The sequence below is a fragment of the Gambusia affinis genome, linkage group LG16, assembly GCF_019740435.1.
Source record: "Gambusia affinis linkage group LG16, SWU_Gaff_1.0, whole genome shotgun sequence".
Lineage (NCBI taxonomy): Eukaryota > Metazoa > Chordata > Actinopteri > Cyprinodontiformes > Poeciliidae > Gambusia > Gambusia affinis.
Genome location: NC_057883.1, coordinates 24,723,797 through 24,743,953, shown reverse-complemented (window position 1 = coordinate 24,743,953; position 20,157 = coordinate 24,723,797). Strand labels below are relative to the sequence as shown.

At 38.2% G+C, this 20,157-nt stretch overlaps 2 protein-coding genes across 2 annotated transcripts in view; both read left to right on the top strand.

Annotated features, from left to right (window-relative positions):
* The first annotated feature begins 393 nt into the window (after positions 1-393).
* Positions 394-4,103, top strand: rsad2 (radical S-adenosyl methionine domain containing 2). Its single transcript, XM_044142411.1, has 7 exons — positions 394-497; positions 1,078-1,506; positions 1,584-1,745; positions 2,512-2,741; positions 2,827-2,976; positions 3,527-3,559; positions 3,752-4,103. The coding sequence occupies exons 2-7, from the start codon at positions 1,194-1,196 to the stop codon at positions 3,914-3,916; spliced, it is 1,053 nt and encodes a 350-aa protein (XP_043998346.1). The 5' UTR covers positions 394-497; positions 1,078-1,193; the 3' UTR covers positions 3,917-4,103.
* Positions 4,104-5,386: 1,283 nt separating this feature from the next.
* The window catches only part of rnf144aa (ring finger protein 144aa), a 29,329-nt gene continuing 14,558 nt past the window's right edge, over positions 5,387-20,157 (top strand). Inside the window, exons 1-2 of the mRNA XM_044142412.1 lie at positions 5,387-5,955; positions 19,804-19,954. Coding sequence (XP_043998347.1) covers positions 19,820-19,954 — 135 coding nt within the window. The 5' untranslated portion in view covers positions 5,387-5,955; positions 19,804-19,819. The remainder of the gene's footprint in view (positions 5,956-19,803; positions 19,955-20,157) is intronic.

Below are 20,157 nucleotides of genomic sequence, written 5' to 3'. Positions count from 1 at the left end.
AATATGATGCTACTAATCAAAGGTAACTCAGCAGGTGTTTCTACCATTGTTTCACTGTTGTTTCGCATAATGAGCTCATAAGATGCACAGTTCCACCAGGTGTTTACTAATTGCTGCTGGCTAGTCTGTAGGAGCTGCTCTGTGGGGTGGAAGGTCAGGAACCTCAGCTCTGAGAAGAAGCTTTGTCTTGAAGCGGAGTTAGATCCACCCAGGTGTTTCAGCCATCTGAGTGGTTACCATGGTGATTAAAGCGTTTCTCAACAAATTAAAGCAACACTCCAGGTTTGTTTGTTGTTGCTTTTCTCCCCTCCAGGGGGTCTTTTGTGGCTCTAGTGTCCCTTATTTGAAGGCTGACAAGAGGGGGGGAAGGAGAGGGGAGAAGACATGCAGTAAATGTCGACTGGTCCGGGAATTGAACCCGCGACGGCCGTGTCGAGGACTCAAGGCCTCCAAACATGGGTTGCGTTATCCCCTACGCCCCCACAGCATGCCCCCAGGTTTGTTTTTGATGAAGGAATAACATTATACCGTGATGTAAAGATTTTAAAAAGTTGATTTTACATAATACTAACTCTTTAAAACTCACCTAAAAAGGTTTTTTGGGGGTTTTACAAAAAAGAATGAGCATGAGAGTCTTCCTGCTCATGAAACATGTTTTTAAGTGAAGTAAAATAAACTGACAATAATTTTTACTGTAATGCACCTAATTTTTCACTCTAATATGTGATACATGGTGAGTAACAGGGACAGGCATTAAAAAAGAAAACATATTAATATTAATACATATTTCATACTTTTTTTTTTCTCTAAAATGGATTCAGAAACATAGTAAAGCAGGTTGGGTCAGGGTGCCCATATGCCCCCCCTTACTGGCGCCATTGGTCATTATTAATAGAGCGACTTTTGCCAACATTTCAGTTACATTTCTTGTCATGTAATTGTAGTAAAGAGCCGTCTAAAGGCACTTTATGAAAAACATTTTATCATTTCTTTGCAGAAACCCAAACTAGACCTGCAGAGTCACATTTTTCCGTCATCGGCTCATGATCTGGTTTCGTTTTCGATGTTTGTAAACAGAAACCTTGCAGCCGCTCAGCTGACCGCCTCCAGGGCTAAACCTCTATTTAAAGAGCCGCCCTGCAGGATCATGCAGTCTGCAACTTCAACAACCGGAGTCAACGTCTGATTTCAAGATGCCTGGAGTTTCTGTCGGCGCCCTGCTGGAGCTCTGCATCAGCACCATCCTCAGCATTTTCTCTTGCATCTTTTCCAAAGTTTTCTCCTGGTCCAAAGGAACCTGCGGGGCCACAAACTCCCTGCTTTCGGACGCGAACAGCCAGTCGGAGCAACGCAAAGGCTTGGATGTGACGACCCCAACCAGCGTCAACTACCACTTTACCCGCAAATGCAACTATAAATGCGGGTTTTGTTTCCACACCGCAAAAACTTCCTTCGTCCTTCCTTTGGAGGAGGCCAAGAGGGGGCTCAGACTTCTCAAAGAAGCAGGTAATACTTAGGGATTAAAAGCATAAAATTCTGTTTTATTGATCAAATTAAATGAAAGTTACATTTGTGGTTTAAAGGGATGGAAAAGATCAATTTCTCCGGAGGGGAGCCGTTTCTGCATGAACGGGGAGACTTCCTGGGGGAAATGGTTCAGTTCTGCAAGGCGGAGCTGCAGCTGCCCAGCGTCAGCATCGTCAGCAACGGCAGCATGATTAAAGAAAAATGGTTCCAGAAATACGGTGAGGTCCAGCTCAGGAAATCAGGACATGAACGACAAGTTTAATTATTTAAGTAGTTTGAAAAGTGAAACTCATATTTATGGCACAGATATTTTCAGTGATGAAAACTCAGTCATACGTTTCCATTGACCATAATTGGTATTCCGGAAATAAGTTTGTTTAAAAAGACCAATTTCTTAAAGTCTCTCTTTTTGCCATAAAAAGTTTTGATGAGGTTGTTTTTTTTTTTGGACCTATTGAAATGGGTTTATCCTGCAAAATTCCAATAGAAACTTTTTTAATCACACGATTAACAACGGATGTTACCACTGACGGAAAATACAAAGAAAAGGACAGGAAGTGGTTGGAGGATGATGGCACTACATGTTTTTAATAACATTGTTTGAACAAACTTATTCACATGTGATTTTAATTGGATTTCTTATTCAATGGACACACTGCTATTATGAAATAGTTTTTCTTTTTTTTTTTACATCAGCAGAATATCGGCAAAGTTTTGTGCACATTTGAAATGTAAACAGCTATTGATGGGAAGTTTAGTGGAAGGTAAAAATATGTTGGTTGACTGTGTTTTACACATCCAAAATAAGCGAAGCAAGAACAGACACAACAAAGTTAAGCTAGAAGCAGTTATACTAGCACAACTGCTAGTGTAACGTGTGTTGTGTGTTAGCATAACATGCATTTTAGGGTTTTGTGTTTTTTTTGCATTTTGTTGACCCTCCTGGGCCACCGTAAATGAACTCTCATCATTTGCCTTGTGCAGGAGACTTTTTGGACATCCTGGCAATCTCCTGTGACAGTTTTGATGAAGAAACCAACCAGATAATCGGCAGATCTCAGGGCAAGAAGAGTCACATCGAGAACCTCTTCAAGATCCGCAGCTGGTGTCAGCAATACAAAGTGGCGTTCAAGATCAACTCGGTTATCAACACCTTTAACATTCACGAAGACATGACTGAACAGATCAACCAGCTCAATCCGGTCCGCTGGAAGGTAAAAACAGTTCATGTGTTTTAAAACGTGTCACAGTTAGAAGAGAAACTGATTGGTTTGCTGTTTTCTCCTGGTTTCTGCTCAGGTGTTCCAGTGTCTGCTGATCGATGGAGAGAACGCTGGAGAGGCGGCGCTGAGGGAGGCGGAGAGGTTCGTCATCACTGACCAGCAGTTCCAGGACTACCTGGACCGCCACAGCGCCGTTTCCTGTCTCGTTCCAGAGTCCAACGAGAAGGTAAGAGACAGAACGTCGTTACGCACCATATCACTGACACGCTTTAGCTTTAGCTTTAGCTTTAGCTCACAAACCTCACTTAACAACAAAACTCTGACAGTTGTTTTTCACTCTCATAGGTAATTCACAGATATTTTGCCCTACTGTTGTGATAACAATGAAAGTGATAATAAGAACTATTTATTTCTTCATTTTTAGGTGTTTAACTCTGACATTAGCTGCATTTCCATTGCCCATAAAATTGTGTTGTTAAACTTTTTGAAAATAAATTTGCTTAATGAGTCTGTAAACCTCTGACGGCCAGTTAAGCTATGTTGGTGGAATCAACTAACTCACTCACTCTTTGGTTACCTAGCAACAACAAGTTGTTACTAGTTGTTACCAATGAACTTGTTGCACTTTTTTTCCACCATGCCTCATAACTGTTGAGAAATAAAAAACATTTTATTCACATTGCAATCAGTTTTTGAAACATATGTAACTTTCTGTTGTAGTTTTGATTCTTTTGACACCAGAATGTCAGATTAAAATTTGTTTGTTGCTTTAACAGATGAGGAACTCGTACCTGATCCTGGATGAATATGTAAGTAGTTTCTGTTGCTAACACTGTTAGCTTTGTAGCGTTGCATGTGTTCAGGTTAAAATATGAAGAGTTGTTTGGTCTCACCGTGGGTTCTTCTGCTCTTCTTTTGTTTGATTTTGTTTTAAATGTTTTCTTTCGCTCCATGAAGTCAGACTCAAAGTTTCCCCTCCGTTGGGTTTTTGTTTTTTCCAGATGCGTTTCCTGGACTGTCGGGAGGGAAGGAAGGACCCGTCCAGATCCATCCTGGACGTCGGCGTGAAGGACGCCATCAGCTTCAGCGGCTTCGATGAGAAAATGTTTCTGAAGAGAGGCGGAAAATACATTTGGAGCAAAGCTGACATGAAGCTGGACTGGTGAAACTCTGCATTTACAGATCGGAAACGGTTTTTTGCACTTACTTCACTTTGCAGCTTGTTGCTTTAGAAGTGTTACAATGTTCCGGTGTGATTTTTGTAAATGTCTTAAGATTAAGATAATCTTTGAGTGTGTTGTAATTTGTTAGTATTGTTGATGTAAAGTTTAAATTAAAATAAGTTTTATTTTTGCTGACTGGATTTGTTTCAACTTTATCAATTTCATAAACATCTTTATTTTATCTTTCTTTGTGTAAATTTTTCCCCTTATGAACTCAATTTCCCTTCCTTTAATTAATTCCTACATTTTTTATTATCAATATTTACTTTATTTAATCGTTTCCTTGTTTGTCTTGTGATTTAATGTCTGTATTTCTGTTTTTAACCTCTGTAAGTAACTTTGTGTTAGACCTCATATTGATGGTCATCTTTTTATCAAGATATTCATTCATTTATAAATGTCACAGTTTCAAACTACCGCTCTCTATAGTCCAGAAATTACGGTAAATATTTAGTTTGCAGGTTGAATATCTAGTTCCAAACTCCATTATATTATAAAATCATGTTTTTCACGTTTTTGGCTTATCAACTAGAAGTAAAAAAATAATTTGCTTTCACCAAAGATCAGCAACAAATGTGATAAAGGTTTAATATTTTTATCACAGCTAACTAAATATCATGCTAAATGTTGAAAAATTGGGACAGTATATATACACGAAGATATTTTAATAAATCAAGTAATTAAATGACAAATTATTTACACCTCAAATTATTCAGGTGTTAATACGATATACTTCATATATAATTCTCTCCATGTTTAAATAATTTGTTTCCCTGCTGTCCATGTTGTTACCACCCATCATAAAATAATTTGCTGCCAGTTTTGTTTATCACACTCCAACACACGCCACTCCAGCCAGGACTTTAATGGAGGGAAGATTCACTAAGGTTCATGATGTTTGATGAACTGGAAATGATCAAATGAATACAGAAATAATTATTCATGATGTAAGTATATTATTTTTGTTCTATTTATTTTGTTTACAATCAATTATTTTTATTTTTTTCAGTTTTATGTATGACCAGTATAAATATAATTTGTATGTATTATTATGCATACATATTTATATATTTTTTGTATTTATATTGTCAGTCAGCTTGCATTGTGTTTTTTCTTCCTGTTGTTTTCATTTCGGCTGCTCTTTTTTGGAATATCAACTTAATTTTTTTAAAATGTCGGAATAATAAAGGATTATTTTATTTTCCAAAATATCCTTTGTATTTTCATTTTTTCTACAGTAATTACATCAATATTAAAACAAAAAATCTGATTTTACAGACATGACAGAAATATTCAGTGATTTATATGTGTTTACAGTTTTGTTGTTTGTACTCTTGGAAATGGTGAATAAGAATAATTAAATTTCCGGAACAAAACTGTAAAAAAAAAAAAAAAAGTGTACCAAAATTTTCTGAGCCTTAAACTGGTTTAAAAGCAATGGAACTGTTCAGCCAGCAGAGGGAGCTGTCGGTAATGTAACGAGCTGCAGGTCCTAACTTCGCCTGTGGGCGGCAGTGTTGCGCAGCCCACTGGAAGCCTTTCCTTGTAGACAAATGGCGTCTCTTCAGCGAGCAGCAGCTGATTCCCCACCGAGAACGGCAGCAGGAATAGAGGGGAGGTAAACACGCCGCCCCCGGATTTCCTTGCAGTAGGATAGTCCGTTGTTTTCTGACGGCTGGACGTCGCTTTCTTCCTCCCCGGAAATCGAGAGTTTGGAGCCTCCGCGGTGTGAAAACAACCCCCTTCCCCGCCGGAGAGGAGAGGGTCAGCTGCAGCCCGGACTCCCCTCCCTCCCCGCTGCTTCTGCTTGTTTTCGGAGGTTGTTGCTCCTCGTCAGGGCCCGGACTCAGATACGTGAAGATGGGCATCACTCCTCCGCGGCTGCTCTCCCCCTCCGCCTGACTGACTGACGGCTCGGCGGCGCTAATCCAATTCAGGAGATCATCTTTTCAACCCTCCTGAGGTCAAACTATTGAGACCAGGTAAGGCTTTCCGCTCTCATCCACCGTAGCGCAGCGGGAGCTCTCCGAGCTGCTAATTTGGTTTTATTTATAGAGCTCTGCGTTTTCTCCAATCCTCCACTTTCCCTCCCTAAAATCTGCTGTTCTTCGGTCTTCATAATGAGCCCAGAAAGAATCATTCCGGAACTGAACGATCTGAAAGGTCGTTCAGTTCCCTGATGTTTCCATTCCAAGGAGCAGGCGACATCGATACGCTGTCATTACCAACTGAACCGGTTCTCATTTAGTGGGTTCACTGCTGCAGTCTTTAGCAAAATATGGGATTAAAAACCAACCAGGGGCGAAACGATTAATGGATTAATTTTCCTACTAGGTTTTTTTGGTCTATGATGATATGATCGTTTATCTTATCTAACTTTTGCCACAATTTATTGTCCAGGCAATGTTTCTTTTTGTCATGGCAGCCATAGTCACCACCCTTTGCACAATGAAAAACATTTTTATTCCACTTAACATTTTCATGCAACCTTTCATTTTGATCTATGATATTAAAGTGGAGGAGATTCTATGTTTACGTTTGTGTTGGTAGGACAGGAAAAAAGGCTCTTTCCTGCTGACTTTGTTGCTACATTTAGCAACTCTTCACACAAAAATATTGGGCACAATTAGTGTCGGCAGGTTGTAAGGGGCATATCAAGAAAAACAGATTTTTGTTTTTCCCTCATCAAACACAGACCTGCAGTTGTTGCTTCGATTCTTTCATCCATGTCAACCGTTCTGTTGTGCCTGGTTGGACCCAGCCTCGCCTTTGGGGTGCAGCTCCTCCCCGCTGAGCTCCTTCAGACTAGCCAACAGCAATTAGCAAACACCTGGTGGAACTACTGTCATTATAGCATCTACTTCTCAAAGCGACGCTGGAAAAACGTTGTTAAGGGGTTAGTAGAGGAGCATGTTGTGATGACGTCCTGAAGGCAGACATTCAGAAAGAGCAGGAGTTTCTTAAAGAGACAGAGGCCCAATTTCAAACTACAAAATCACATTTCTTTTGACTCGTATTTGTAGCACATTTATAACAACTGAAGCTAAGATAATTGGTTGATTGTGCTATAAAATGGCACTATTTACCTGTAAAACACATAATAACACCTATAAAGATCGCTGATCGGCCTCAAAACTACAATTCGTTCACCGCGACAAACTAAATGCGTTTCTAGCACTTCCTGCGAAGCCGCCACTGATTACACTATCGTCAGAGTAGAACTATTTCAACATATTTTTACTCAAGTTAAAGTTGAAAGTATTTTCTTAAAAATCTACTCGATTACTGAGTAACTGATCAAATTATCAATTATATACTATTAAAAAATTACGCCATCAGACAGACCAAAAAGTAAAGTTAAGTGGAAATTTTGCTATTTTAAGGAGAAAATGACAATAATTCATACAAGTAACAAAAATAATAAATTTTTTTTAAATTTGTTTCTTTCAATAAAAACTTTTTAAACTTTAACAGGAACTGCTGGAGAGTTTCTGGTTAAAAATGTTTGTTTTTCATTCAGTGGGTGGAAAACAGAAATTTTACTTAAATAAGATTAGAGAAACGTCATAATAAAATTACTCAAATTACAGCGTAGCAAAAATATTCCTAAAAGTAAATCTGTTCAACAAAGTAATTCAGTCGATGAGGTTCAGTAACTGTGCAGCTCTGCATGTCGGATGTAACCTGGTTAGGTAACGAGGTTCACACCTCCTCTCTCACTCAATCACTCCTTTATTCTCCATCTGGATTCCACCCAGAAGGTTTGGATCGGACTGTTTGGGTGTAGTCTGTCTTCAGGGTCTGTCTGTCTGTCTGTCTGTTTGTGCAACGACTTAACTCAGGTTCTGGTGTGTTGTTGTTGTTGTGGGGGGATGCGGGTGGCGCCGGGTTCCAGGTGAAGCGTCCTGGGTTCCAGGTGAAGCGTCCTGGGTTCCAGGTGAAGCGTCCTGGGTTGCCTGCGTGCTTTCTGTCCGGCAGCGGCTCTCGCAGGTAAAGGGAGACGGCCGTTATGCAACGCTCCTTGGAATCTGCTGACCGGCTGACACTTTCCAAGATTTAGCATTTCAGTAATGCTGCGTGGCTGGAAGCCTGCAGAGTTCAGTGAGTCACACAAACACAAGAAGAAGACGCCTAATGGCTTCCTGGGAGCTCTGCAGGGCTGCAACGATTAATCGAATTAATCGTGATTAATCGATTGTTGAAGTAATTGTCAACTAATTTAGAAGTTGATCAAACAGAGGCAGACTCAAGAAATGGAGCAATCGAACCAAAACTACTTAAAATTTCAAGTTTTTTCAACTTGGAACCCAAAATAATTTTTCTCTGAATAATTTTTTATCTGCTCAGTAATAAATTAAACATGCAACAATTTAATGAAGCAACAATGTATTTTTTTTATCTTAATAAAGACGGTTTACTAACCTTTTTGTTTTTTTAAACTCCTAATTTAAAGTACAGAGGAGAAGGAGGGAAAAGTTAAATATTGCAGCTAGATATGCATTGATGTGAAAATTTGGGCCGATATCCAATAATTAATATCATAAATGTTTTTTCTGCGTCCCTACATACAAACATGGCAACCTGCTGGTCCAGGACTGGATTTCTCATCTGGGGCGGATCACATGTTGGCCCAAAACATGAATAAATCATCGTGTTAATGGCCTCTGTAGATGCACATTAGTCATGTGAGCTGAAGCATCTTCACATTTTAACCAGTCCCTCCCTAACAGGGTTCAGCTTTTATGAGACCATCCCATAATTTCAGCTTTGAAAATTAGTTTTCTTAAAACATAAACTCAGATTATTCACTTCAGGTTTACAATCTGTGTTTTAAATGTGAATTACATGGATTAAAGTCGTTTCTTTTTCAGTATTTTTGGCATTCTGAAACTACTACAAATTTGTCACAATCACAAATTTCACTGGATGATAAATAGTCCTGTGATAAATGATAATAAATGATAATATTGTTATTTTGAGAAGATATTCAAGTAATATATTGATAATGGCTAGATAACGCAGGTTTGCCCTCTCAAAGATCCATAAACTTTAATTTCTAAAGAACAATTAACTCTGGAACTGAAAGATGTTTTAAATATCCAAAATAAAACATCACGATACATGATAAATGATACCATGTATCGTGATTATGAATTAACATTTTGTTTAAAATCATAGCTACAAAAATCAGAACTAAAGTGAATCATGAGACAATAAAATATTCTCATCCTGAATTATTATATAACAAATTTATCTGGACGATAAATTGTCCCAGAAGGTATTGTGATGCATGATAATATTGTTTTGAGACAATTTAAAGGTAATTTAATGGTAATGTCATAATAATAACGCAAGATTTAACACTGGAACTGGAATATATTTTAAATATCCAAAATTAACAAAACAACAGAAATGAAATAAAATAAAATGAATTTTGAAGTTTCTGTAAACAAAATTGTCTCTCAGAAAAGGAGCTAGTTGACACCAAAACATGAAACTGAAGAATTTTATCATCCAGGTTTTGGTAGAAAGAGAGAAAATAATTGCAAATGTCTAAATTTATCGCGTGATTAGTTGATTTATTGCTTATGAAGACAATTATCCCCTGGTATCTTACTAAACTTTAAACCAAAATAACAATAATCCAAATCTTTGGACATTTGAATCTTTGGTTTTCCAGTAAACTGGATCAAACCTGGACGTCTTTGTTGTTTGTGTTCGGCTAAATGCCGCAGTGATTTGGAACAAAAAGGCCTGAAAGGGCGAAACATCCGACGCTCACACCGCAGCTCCCGGCTCGGGTTCAGGTTTCTGGTCTCTCCGTCGACCTTTGAAGGGTTTCCTTTCCTCTCGTTTGATGGGTTCCCTTCCTTTGTGTGTCTGACGCGAACCCAACAGGAAGTTGAACCTTTCCTACGTCGGGTCGAAGCTTCCTCCTCCCACGGTTTCCCTCAGACTCCTAAAATACGCCCTGATTCCTTCATTTTCATTCATTGTCATGCAAACTTTCAGTTATGGATGTAAAATTTTAAAAAAACGGCAGCATGATTGGAAGTGTTTGATATTTTCTCCCATTTTGTTGAATGAGCATCAATAAATATTGGTAAATCATAAAATGAGATTTAAATGCAGCTTGGTTATATTAATCATCAGTCACTACCTTTTGGGTTTTTTAAGTCTTGAAGAAGCTTATTTCTCTGACGGTGAGAGAGAAATACAAAAGAGTAAATAAACAACAAAAATATCAATCTGAAAAACTTTCTAGAAGAAAATTTGGAAGAATTTTAGAAATTTCTGAGTTTCAAAAGTCAAGAATTTTTGACTGTTGAAACCAGAAATTTCCAAATTTTTTTCTAGGAAATATCTGAGCTTTAGATAAAATTTGGAGTTTTTTTCAACTTTTTGAACTTAATAATTTTAGAGATTTGTCTACAAATTTTCTGCAGTTAAAGTCAAAACTTCAGACTTTTTTCAGAACATTTCTGATTTCAAAAGTTTATTTTTTATAGCTTTATAACTTCAATGTTTTGAATGCAGAAATTCAAAATTTATGTTTCAAAACTTCTGAGATTAATAAAAAAATTCTCACTTTTTCTAGCAAATTTTCAAGTTTTCAAACTTTTGTAGATTTTCTAGAAAATTTCTGAGTTCTTTTCAAGTACATGTCCTTTGGAGAAAAAAAATTCTTATTTTCTTTCTAGAAAATTTCTGAAATCTTTGACGGAAATTTCTCCTTCTTTCTTTTCTGTATTTTGAAACATACATTTTAAACTATATATTATTTCAATAACAATCTTTGTGTGTATGATGGTATAAATGCTGCCACTGTCCTGAAAAACTATTTATTACCTAAAATAAGTAACAGATATTATTTTTCATCAAACTCTTTATCGTCAGCCCAACCGTTCCACGCGGTGTCCCGTCGGTCGTAGCGAACGCAGCGCCAGGCTCTCTGTGAAGGAGAATCTGCGGTGAAACTGACTGCAGACTCTTGTTTTGTCTGAAAATCCCGAGCGTCTGATTCCCGGGACAGTTCAGGCCGTGTGTGTGAGCGCCGGACGCTGCGCCAGAGATTCGCCTGCTGATGAGTGGCTCTCTGTTGGAGTGGCGCTTTCCCCTCTGCTTCCCATGAAGACTCTATTGTCCAGCAGAATGACGGCGCGCCGCTCGGCAGCACTCACTCTTATTGTTTCAGTTTTTATTAAAGTAAACACATTAATGACCTCGGGGTTTCCCTCCCGGCTGCTGAGGCAGTAAAGCAGCCCATCAGCAGCTAACTGTGTTTTCGTGTTAAAAATGTAAAACGTCGACAGAAAGTGTGAAAATACAACTAAATAATTGGAAGACATTATTTTCAGTTCTTTACTTTTCTACCGATCTTTGACGTTCAGCCTTTCTGCTCTGACTGGAAATAAAAACAAAGCTGGTTTTGTTTTTATTTCCAGTTGGAAATGTTTCCAGGCCTCTGGTTTTGCTCTCTGCTGGCTTGGTTTTGTAAATGTTTCTGTTTTTCGTTCCGTTTTGTCGCTTGTTGTAACCGCAGGATGAGTCAAGAGAAAATCTGGGATTTGTGGCTGATGGGAGCGAAGTCGGGCTGCACAGTGGTGCAGTTGGTAGAGCTGCTGCCTTGCAGCAAGAAGGTCCTGGGTTCGATTCCCGGCCCGGGATCTTTCTGCATGGAGTTTGCATGTTCTCCCTGTGCATGGTGGGTTCTCTCCGGGTTCTCCGGCTTCCTCCCACAGTCCAAAAACATGACTGTCAGGTTAATTGGTCTCTCTAAATTCTCCCTAGGTGTGAGTGTGTGTGTGTGTAAATGGTTGTGTGTCTCTGTGTTGCCCTGCGACAGACTGGCGACCTGTCCAGGGTGACCCCGTGACCCCGCCTCTCGCCCGGACTGCAGCTGGAAAGGAACCAGCAACCCTCCTGACCCCATTAGGGTGAACAGGAAGTGGATGGATGGGAGCGAAGCCACATGCGTTTGTTATAGTTTGATGAACTTCTGATTAAATATCTCCTCTTCTATTTAGACTAAATAAACTAACCCAACTTTATATTGGATTAGTTTTTCCTGTGCTGTATGGAGGCTTAATAAATGACATTTTGACCTGACCCAGTTTGAATTTTAGTTCTGATCAGACTTTGGCTCTCGATATAAACACAAGCATGGATTTGGCAAATTGTTTATTACACCAAAATCTAAAAAAAGATGGACCAAGAACTGGGCCTTGGGGTGCACCTGTTTTTATTTTATACACGTCTGAATCTTAAGTCATGTTTTAGTTTAAACTCGTAGTTTTTTTTACGTTTTGTAGTTGTGGACTTGTTCTTCCAGGTTTGATACAGTTTCAGTATCAAACCTTTTGTTCTTGAACGAGCCTCTTGTTGCATCTTTCTTCTGTTTCCTGGAACAAGACGACCCGGCTCACTCCACTGATTAAAATCAGCCTTTTCTGAATATTTCTGAGCAGATCTCATTTCCTTGTGCAAATGATCCCATATTATGTCTCACAGCAGGAACCAAATGTCTGGGAGAAACTCAGAGCGTCACAGATACAGATTACAGTCACGCTTTTATCAAGATCAATTGATTAGTTTTTATTCCTTCATGAAACTAAACTGGTTACTTTTGTCTCCTATGATATTGTGATTTCTATACTGATTGTATCGTTTATCATTAATCTTGATAAATTTATTATAAAGATAAGAATTTTGATCTTTCTTTGTCGATTAATCCTAATTGATGATGTTGTTATTGTCAGGATTTATAGTTTTATTATTTTCTCCACTGTTTGTTCAATGAAAATATCATTAAATATCAACACATTTCAAAATATAACTAATGTAAAGTTAATGTGTGCAGCTTAGTGAGAAAAATAAAAAAATTTAAGTGACCATTGATTTTTAAAACGGATGTTTTGAGGCATACATTCATCTATTCACTTTTATCATTACCATTATACTACAGAATATCGTCATAAAATCTTAAATCCATGTACGTTTTTCGGAGAGGAAAGCCCATTCCTCGGCTTTCTGCAGAAAGCTGCTGAGTCGGGTGAATCCTGTAATCCTGCTGCCAAACTGGGCAAACTGGGCAAACTGGCATTAACATGATAATTAACCGGTTTGGTTGTTTTCTCTGTGGCAAACATAACGACAGCCCAGCTGATTTCACAGCTGAAATCATTTAATTGTTCACTTCCTTTTGTAAAGTAAATTTTCTCAGTCAAACTGGTGGAAATAAATATTTATCTGTTTTGTCTCATTTAGTCATTTTATTAGGTTTTTAACAGGCTCTATCCAGTTATAATAAAGTTTCTGTAATACAAAACGTGTCACAACACAGTATATCGTCCTCTAAGGGTTATAATTTGGCTGATAAATTGTCGCAGAAGTTATTGCGATAAACGATATTATTGTTGTTTTGAGACCATTTTCAAGTAATATAATGCTAATGGCAAAATAATGCAATAAACTTTCATTTATTATGAACATTTAACCCTGAAACTGGAAGATATTTCAAATGTAAAACATAAATAAAAAAAACAAAAACAACCTGAATGAAATTTGAAGTCTCTGTAAACAAAACTGCTCTTCAAAAAAAAGACAAGAACACCAGACTGAAGATTTTTATCAACCAGTTTTGTAGAAAGAAAAGAAGGATAAATCATCTTAATTTGTCATGCGATTAATTGATTTATTGTGACAGGACTAATTAGACCTGAATCACTTCCTGTTTGCTTCAGGAAGTGATTCTTTGGAACAGAGATTTAACTCAGAGTTTCAGTTTCATAGTTTTGCTAACTGTAGCCGATTTTGCCAGAATAGATTTTAAACTGTTCTGGATGCCAAATAAGTATCATTTGCTTTACTGGTGGAGATCTTGAGGAGAGGAAACAGAGCTGCTATGTAAAGAGACTTCAAAATAAGAGCATGAATAATAAACATCTAAACTGCTTAGAGTTTTTAACTGCCGATAAGCATAACTTCAAAACAGACATCGAACTTTATCAAGATTTTTCTGTTTACCTTGGTAAAAAGCACTAGTCATTTCTCTCCCTAGCTCTGAGCTAGCAAGCTTGTTTTGTTAACTTACCCAGAATGCTGTGCGTTGTAGTCCATTTCCTGCTTTGGTCCGCTTGGCGTTCACATCTGAATTCAGTTTAACTGAACCCGGACCGAGGTTTTATTTTTTTCTGATTCTGCGTTCACACCGCCCCGACCGAACCGGACTTTACTGAAAACGGACTAACAGGATGGTGTGAACACATCCTAACACAGGGGTGTCCAAACTTTTGGCCAAAATCCCCAAGGTGAAAGTATTCAGGGGCCAACATAAAAAAAAATCTGTGTGTTGTTCTTAATATTTTCAGCTTTAGAAGTTAAAAATTTGGCATTTTTAAAAAAAATTAGAGAAAGTGTTGGAAGGTCACGTTTGTGCCATTCTTGAATTGCAGTCAGCGGCCACACAAAACTCATCAAAGGGTCACAAATGGCCCCTGGGCCACACTTTGGACACCCCTGAATAAATACATTGAATTTTTACATTGAGCTCTTAATAAATGGCCTCCTGGGGAACCAACAGTCTTAGAAATCTCTTCAGCAGGAGGAAACGGCGCAGATGAAACGTAGCCTTCCACTTATTTGTTCCAAAGGGCGGAAAAGCAGGAAGGAAGTGACGAGGGAGGAGCTGCTTGTTCCAGAATAATGGCCTTCCTGACAGAGCGGCCGGCCGATCTGGCTCTGATTTACATTGGATGTGACCTTTAGATAATTTAATGAACTTATTTATTACTCGTTTTCATTCTGGTTAGAAATAAGGAAAACTTGTTGATGAACTTCTTTAGATTATTGTCAGGACTGTTTCCTCGTAGCCTCAGGGCGCTCCATGCCCTGTCCAACATGGCGGCAGCTGAGTGGCATCAGGAGGGAAATGGACGGATCTCTTTCTCTCTCTGCAGTTTGCTTCCACATTCACTGGAGCTGAGGAACGTAAACCAAGTCTTACACAATACTGTGATGTTATATAATCTCACACTGGAAACCTTCAACTCAGCTGAAAATGTTCAATTTTATTATAATTTTAATGTTTCCCACAGCAGTAAATAAAAACAATATTATTTTTAAAACGCAGTAAATTAGGAAAGTTTCTGGTTTGCAGGATGTAGAAATGAAATCTTTATGCACAATTAACATTCTGTCAACCTTTTGTACCCCGACAGCCTGATTAATTTGAAACGGTAAGAAGTTTCTGTTTGTAAAAGTTATCAGGAAAGATGAGGAGATGACAATCAGGAATACTTTTAACTAAATCTGCAGTGAACTTCTGGTATTTTTAATTCCTAACTTCTTCTTTAGTTTCCTGTGAAACACTCTGAACAGTGTCTTCAGTCAGAGGCTTCTTCAAATTCACTGTAATACAGACTGCTACAAGACATTTTTTCTGATCATAACCATCACTATCTACAATAACTCTGAAGAATTTGAATTAATATGAGTTACAGCAACATTATTTTTATTTTTGACTTGGTTTGTATGCAAACAAACTTGTTTTTTCCTTTAAAAAAGAAAAACAATGTTTTGGGTTAATTTTCTGTAGGTAGAAAGTAACAGGAAGTAATAATTTTTGCTCCAATATAAAATAAATACACAAACAATCACATTTCTTAGAACTGACACCAGATTATGTTTTGTTAATGTATATAAATAAATGTGTTTTGTCTGTCTTGGTGCCCTGCAGGCCTCCACAAACCGACAGCTTTTAATGCATGTTTGTGGGTTTCTCTCTGGGCCATTAAGTCTTTAGGTCATAAATTATGCTGCAGCTTGTTAATATAAGAGCAGCCTTTCAGAGTGATGACCGGCACATGGGGACAACCACTTAGGATTGCATTTGACTCCCAGCTCTCACCTTATTGATTATTTTTTATTACTTTTCACCCCAACCTGCCCATTCATCCGACTCAGAGACCCACAGGCTGCTCCCTGTTGAGGGAAACTACCTGTTTTCTAATGTATTAATCCTGTTTTCGTTTCGTTTGTTTATTGTTTTTTTTGTTTTTTTAGGGCTGGACGATATGGCTGCGTTATTAGTAAAAATCAATAATTGATTAGTTTTTTTGTTTTAAATATCTGAAATACTTCCAAACTTGTGGTATTGAACTTTCCTGTTTTATCGACAGTTTTCACTCGACGGCGTTGTTTGTTTTATTTTTAAACAGTTATAAGGCGCAAGTTACTACACTACAAGTTGTGGCTAAGCAACCAAAGAATGAATGAGTTGCTAGGTAACCAAACTTCAGTGAGCGAGTTAGTTGTTGCCACCGACTTTGTTAAGCTAGCTGTGAGAGATTGAGCAGCTAATGTCTTTATTATATTACAGTATTTATTGTTATTATAGTTAATTAAAACTAATAAAATAGTAAAAACTGAAATCGAGACAACATTTTTGTAAACTGAAGTAAATAAAAACGGAAATTAACTGGAACTTTATTGTGCTTTTATAAAACTAAAACACACTAAAATATAATTCTTATGTTTTTGTGTTTATGATTCTATTTATTAGCTTTTCGAACTCGTGATTTTTTTTTCACACCAGTTTACGTCAGCTGTCAGCAAATTACGTCACTCCATAATCATCCTAGCAACACTTATGCTAGTCCCCAAAATGGCGACAGCAAAACCTGGGAGAAAACATTAAATTAAACATTAGATTAAATGTTATCTTATGTTGAATATTCATTACTCAATCAATGTTTTTGAATTCTGCACCTAAAAATGAAGTATGAAAAAACCAAAACCATTAATAATAACTAATAAAAGCTAAACTAAAACTAAACAATATTTAATAATAACTAATAAAAACTGATAGATGCACTCTTAAAAACTAATTAAAAATAAGAGAATTAGACAAACAAAAAATCATAAGGAAATAAAACTAACCTATAATGAAAAACTAATGAAAGGCCAGGATGAGATGTTTCCTCTGCCTACATCTCCCAGAATGCTGTGCGGTTCTGGATCAGAGTTCAGTGAATATTCTGTCAGATGTTTTATCCATTGATATTGATCATGTGTTGCCCCATAACTTGTTGTTCATTTAATTAAATGTGACTCTGTTTCCCAGAATCCATCTGGATTGAAACGTTTTCAGGGTTGGTCTGAACAGGAAGTTCAGCCCTGTTGCTGTGTAAATAAAATGACTTGTTTACTTATTGTTTTGTTGCTAATCTCCATTTTAAGTAAATGCTATAATCTGATGTCATTTCCTTTCTAAACGACAGTCTTCCCTCTTCGGTTCACTGATTGGTTGTTAAGTTTTTATAAACTCATGATGGAGCATCCCCGCTGCTGGTTGCTTCAAGTTGATCAACACGAAGTCCGGAAACGAACGAACGGATGAGAATCAGAATGAGTCAGAGCCGAGGTGAAGAGTTTTCTCCCAGTCCTCCCACAGACAACATGATGAAGAAATGTGAAGGAGGAAGAGTTCATTATTAAATGAGATGTGTTGCAGAGTCAACCAGGAACTGACTCACTGCTCACAGTGATGGGTGGAAAGTTAAGTTGCCCAACAGAGGAAAGTTGCTGCATCTTTACTGAACACACAGAAATGGGTATTAGTCAGATTTTATTATGTTATTAAATTGCTTTAGAGAATTGAAATCAACAGGGGAGAAAGTAGAAATGTGTTGGCATTGCCTATCAGTGTGAGTAATAGACGGCCTATTAAAGGCCTCTTACGCTGCAAAACCTGGACTTACCTTTATAAACTGATCAGTGTTCTTTTGAGAACCATTTCAGTAACTTCACAATACTCCACTGCTGAAGAAAAATGTAATGTAACTCATTAAGTTTCCTGCAGAGCATCTGAATAATCCAGATGAGGCCAAAATGATGTCGTTTTAGATGTCGGTATGCAGAGAACAGATTTAGAGTACTTCTGTGTGCACAACTCTCCACTGATGAAGAAAAACGCATTGCAACTCATTACAAGTTTTTAGTTTTATCCTGATAATCTCAAATCATCATAAGAAATATAAACTTAATTTATGAAGGTCTGAAAAAGCTCAAACTGAATTTAGGCTTGTATTTTCTTTTTCTTCGATTTTTAATTAATAGAGATTAAAATATAAATATTTTGTGGTGACTGAAGTAGAGGATCGGTTCTGGACGACATCCGGCCCGTTTCCTCCTTTTCCTCCCGCCTTACCGGGTCGCACATGGACGCAACACGAGTCCACAGATCGGTGCTGTGAACTCTTGACCCTCATTCTCCTCCCGTTCTTTGTGCTCTGCTGCCAACCAGCAAACTGACGCAGACGGTGGATTTTTCGGTGGATTTTCTCTTTCTTCGTTGCCTCCTCCATCTCTGAAATCGTCCTCTGGCTGGTTGCTAGGCAGCAAGGGGAGAGGTTGATGGTGCTGACGCTGAGAGCGCAGGACCACTTCCTGTAAACAGCAGAGTGGGAGCTGTTTGTGCTCAGCTGCAGGCTGAGACGAGACGGCCCAAAATAACCCGTTCCGGCTCTCAGAAAGAGGGGCAGCCATGTTACTTAATGCAAAGTGAATTTTCATAGAGGGCTTGTTGTAGATGACCACAGGATTTTCCAAAGCCTTTGAGCTGTTTTCTTCTTTAATGCCACAAAGTGTGTTGTTTGAAATGAGCGGAACATGGCCGACGTTGGGTGTCTATGCAGGGAAACTGGTGTCACTCTGCATATAAAAGGCCGGGTTGTGTACGCACTCACTCACTCGACAGAGTGCATTTATTAGTCCATGAGGCTTAATCTGACAAAGCACGTCTTTAACTCACGGATTAAGTGGAGACAAACATAAATGAGATGCCTCTATGCTCTCCTTTCCCCTTATTCCCTTAAAGCGATCCATGACCACTGGAACATGTTGGCCTGAATATGGCGTAGTTTTCATGTTAACCTAAAAGTCGGTATTTAGGATACGTAAAAACTCACAGGAAACTTCAAAAATGTTAAATAAAAAATACCACAACGTCAAGGTCATGCAGGTCGTTGTGGTCATGCTGCAAAAACCTTTTAGACATGTGATATCTGTTGAACCAAACTACCATGATCAGCTTGTAAACTATGGTTTGTTATATAAACTGGAGCTAATACGATTAGCTAGAGGTAATAAAACTAGTTGGAGCTAACGCCATTTGCTGCAGATAACACCATTAGCTAGAGCTCTGACGTTAGCAGGGTTGTACGTCATTAGCTAGTGCAAAGCCACCAGCACCCACTTACGGTGCTAACTAAAGTTAACAAAACTACAAGGAACTAGGGCTATTAGCTAGATCTAACACTATTAGCTAGAGCTAGTGCCTTTAGCTATATCTAATGTTATTAACTGGATTTAAAGCCAGCAAGAGCTTACATTGTTTACATTAGCTTGAGCATATGCCATTAGCAGGATCTTACACCATTAGCAGGATCTTACACCATTAGCAGGAGCTTATGCCATTAGCTAGAGCTAACAACATTAGCAGAGGCTAACACCATCAGCTACAGAAATAAAATAAATTGGAAGATAATAATTAAACGTATAAATTGACAATGAAGCATCTTTTAATTTTGCAACATGATTCTTGAGGAAAACGTTTTGGTCCTGATGCTAACTGTAAACATCTAGAAAACATCTTATTTCTGCATTTTGCCTTCCCTTTCAACTCGCTTTGGTTCACATTTAAACAGATGATCAATTCTCAAAAATGACTTTACTGGCTGGACATCAGCGACCCTGAATGTATTGCAGCATAAACAACTTGTCAACGTCTGTGTTTGAATTAACAGCGCCTCTCCTCTGTCCCGTCTCAGCTTTGTGGAGGTGAAGATGACCACTGCACGGTACCGGCCCACCTGGGAGTTGGCCGTTGATCCCCTGGTTTCCTGCAAACTGTGCCTTGGAGAGTTTCCACTGGAGCAGATGACCACCATCACGCAGTGCCAATGTGTCTTCTGCACACTGGTGAGTTTACCAGATTCTGTCATATTTAAACTAAGTGTGCTAATAGTTTACAAAGTTAGCTAAAGCTACTAAAAGTGAAAAATGAATTGTGCTGTTATTAGATCCAAATCTAACTGGAAACTGAGTGTGCTAATGGTTTACCAAAATGCTAAAGTTCTAAACCAAAAATGAGCTCCGCTATTAGCACATTTGTGGTTTTTCAC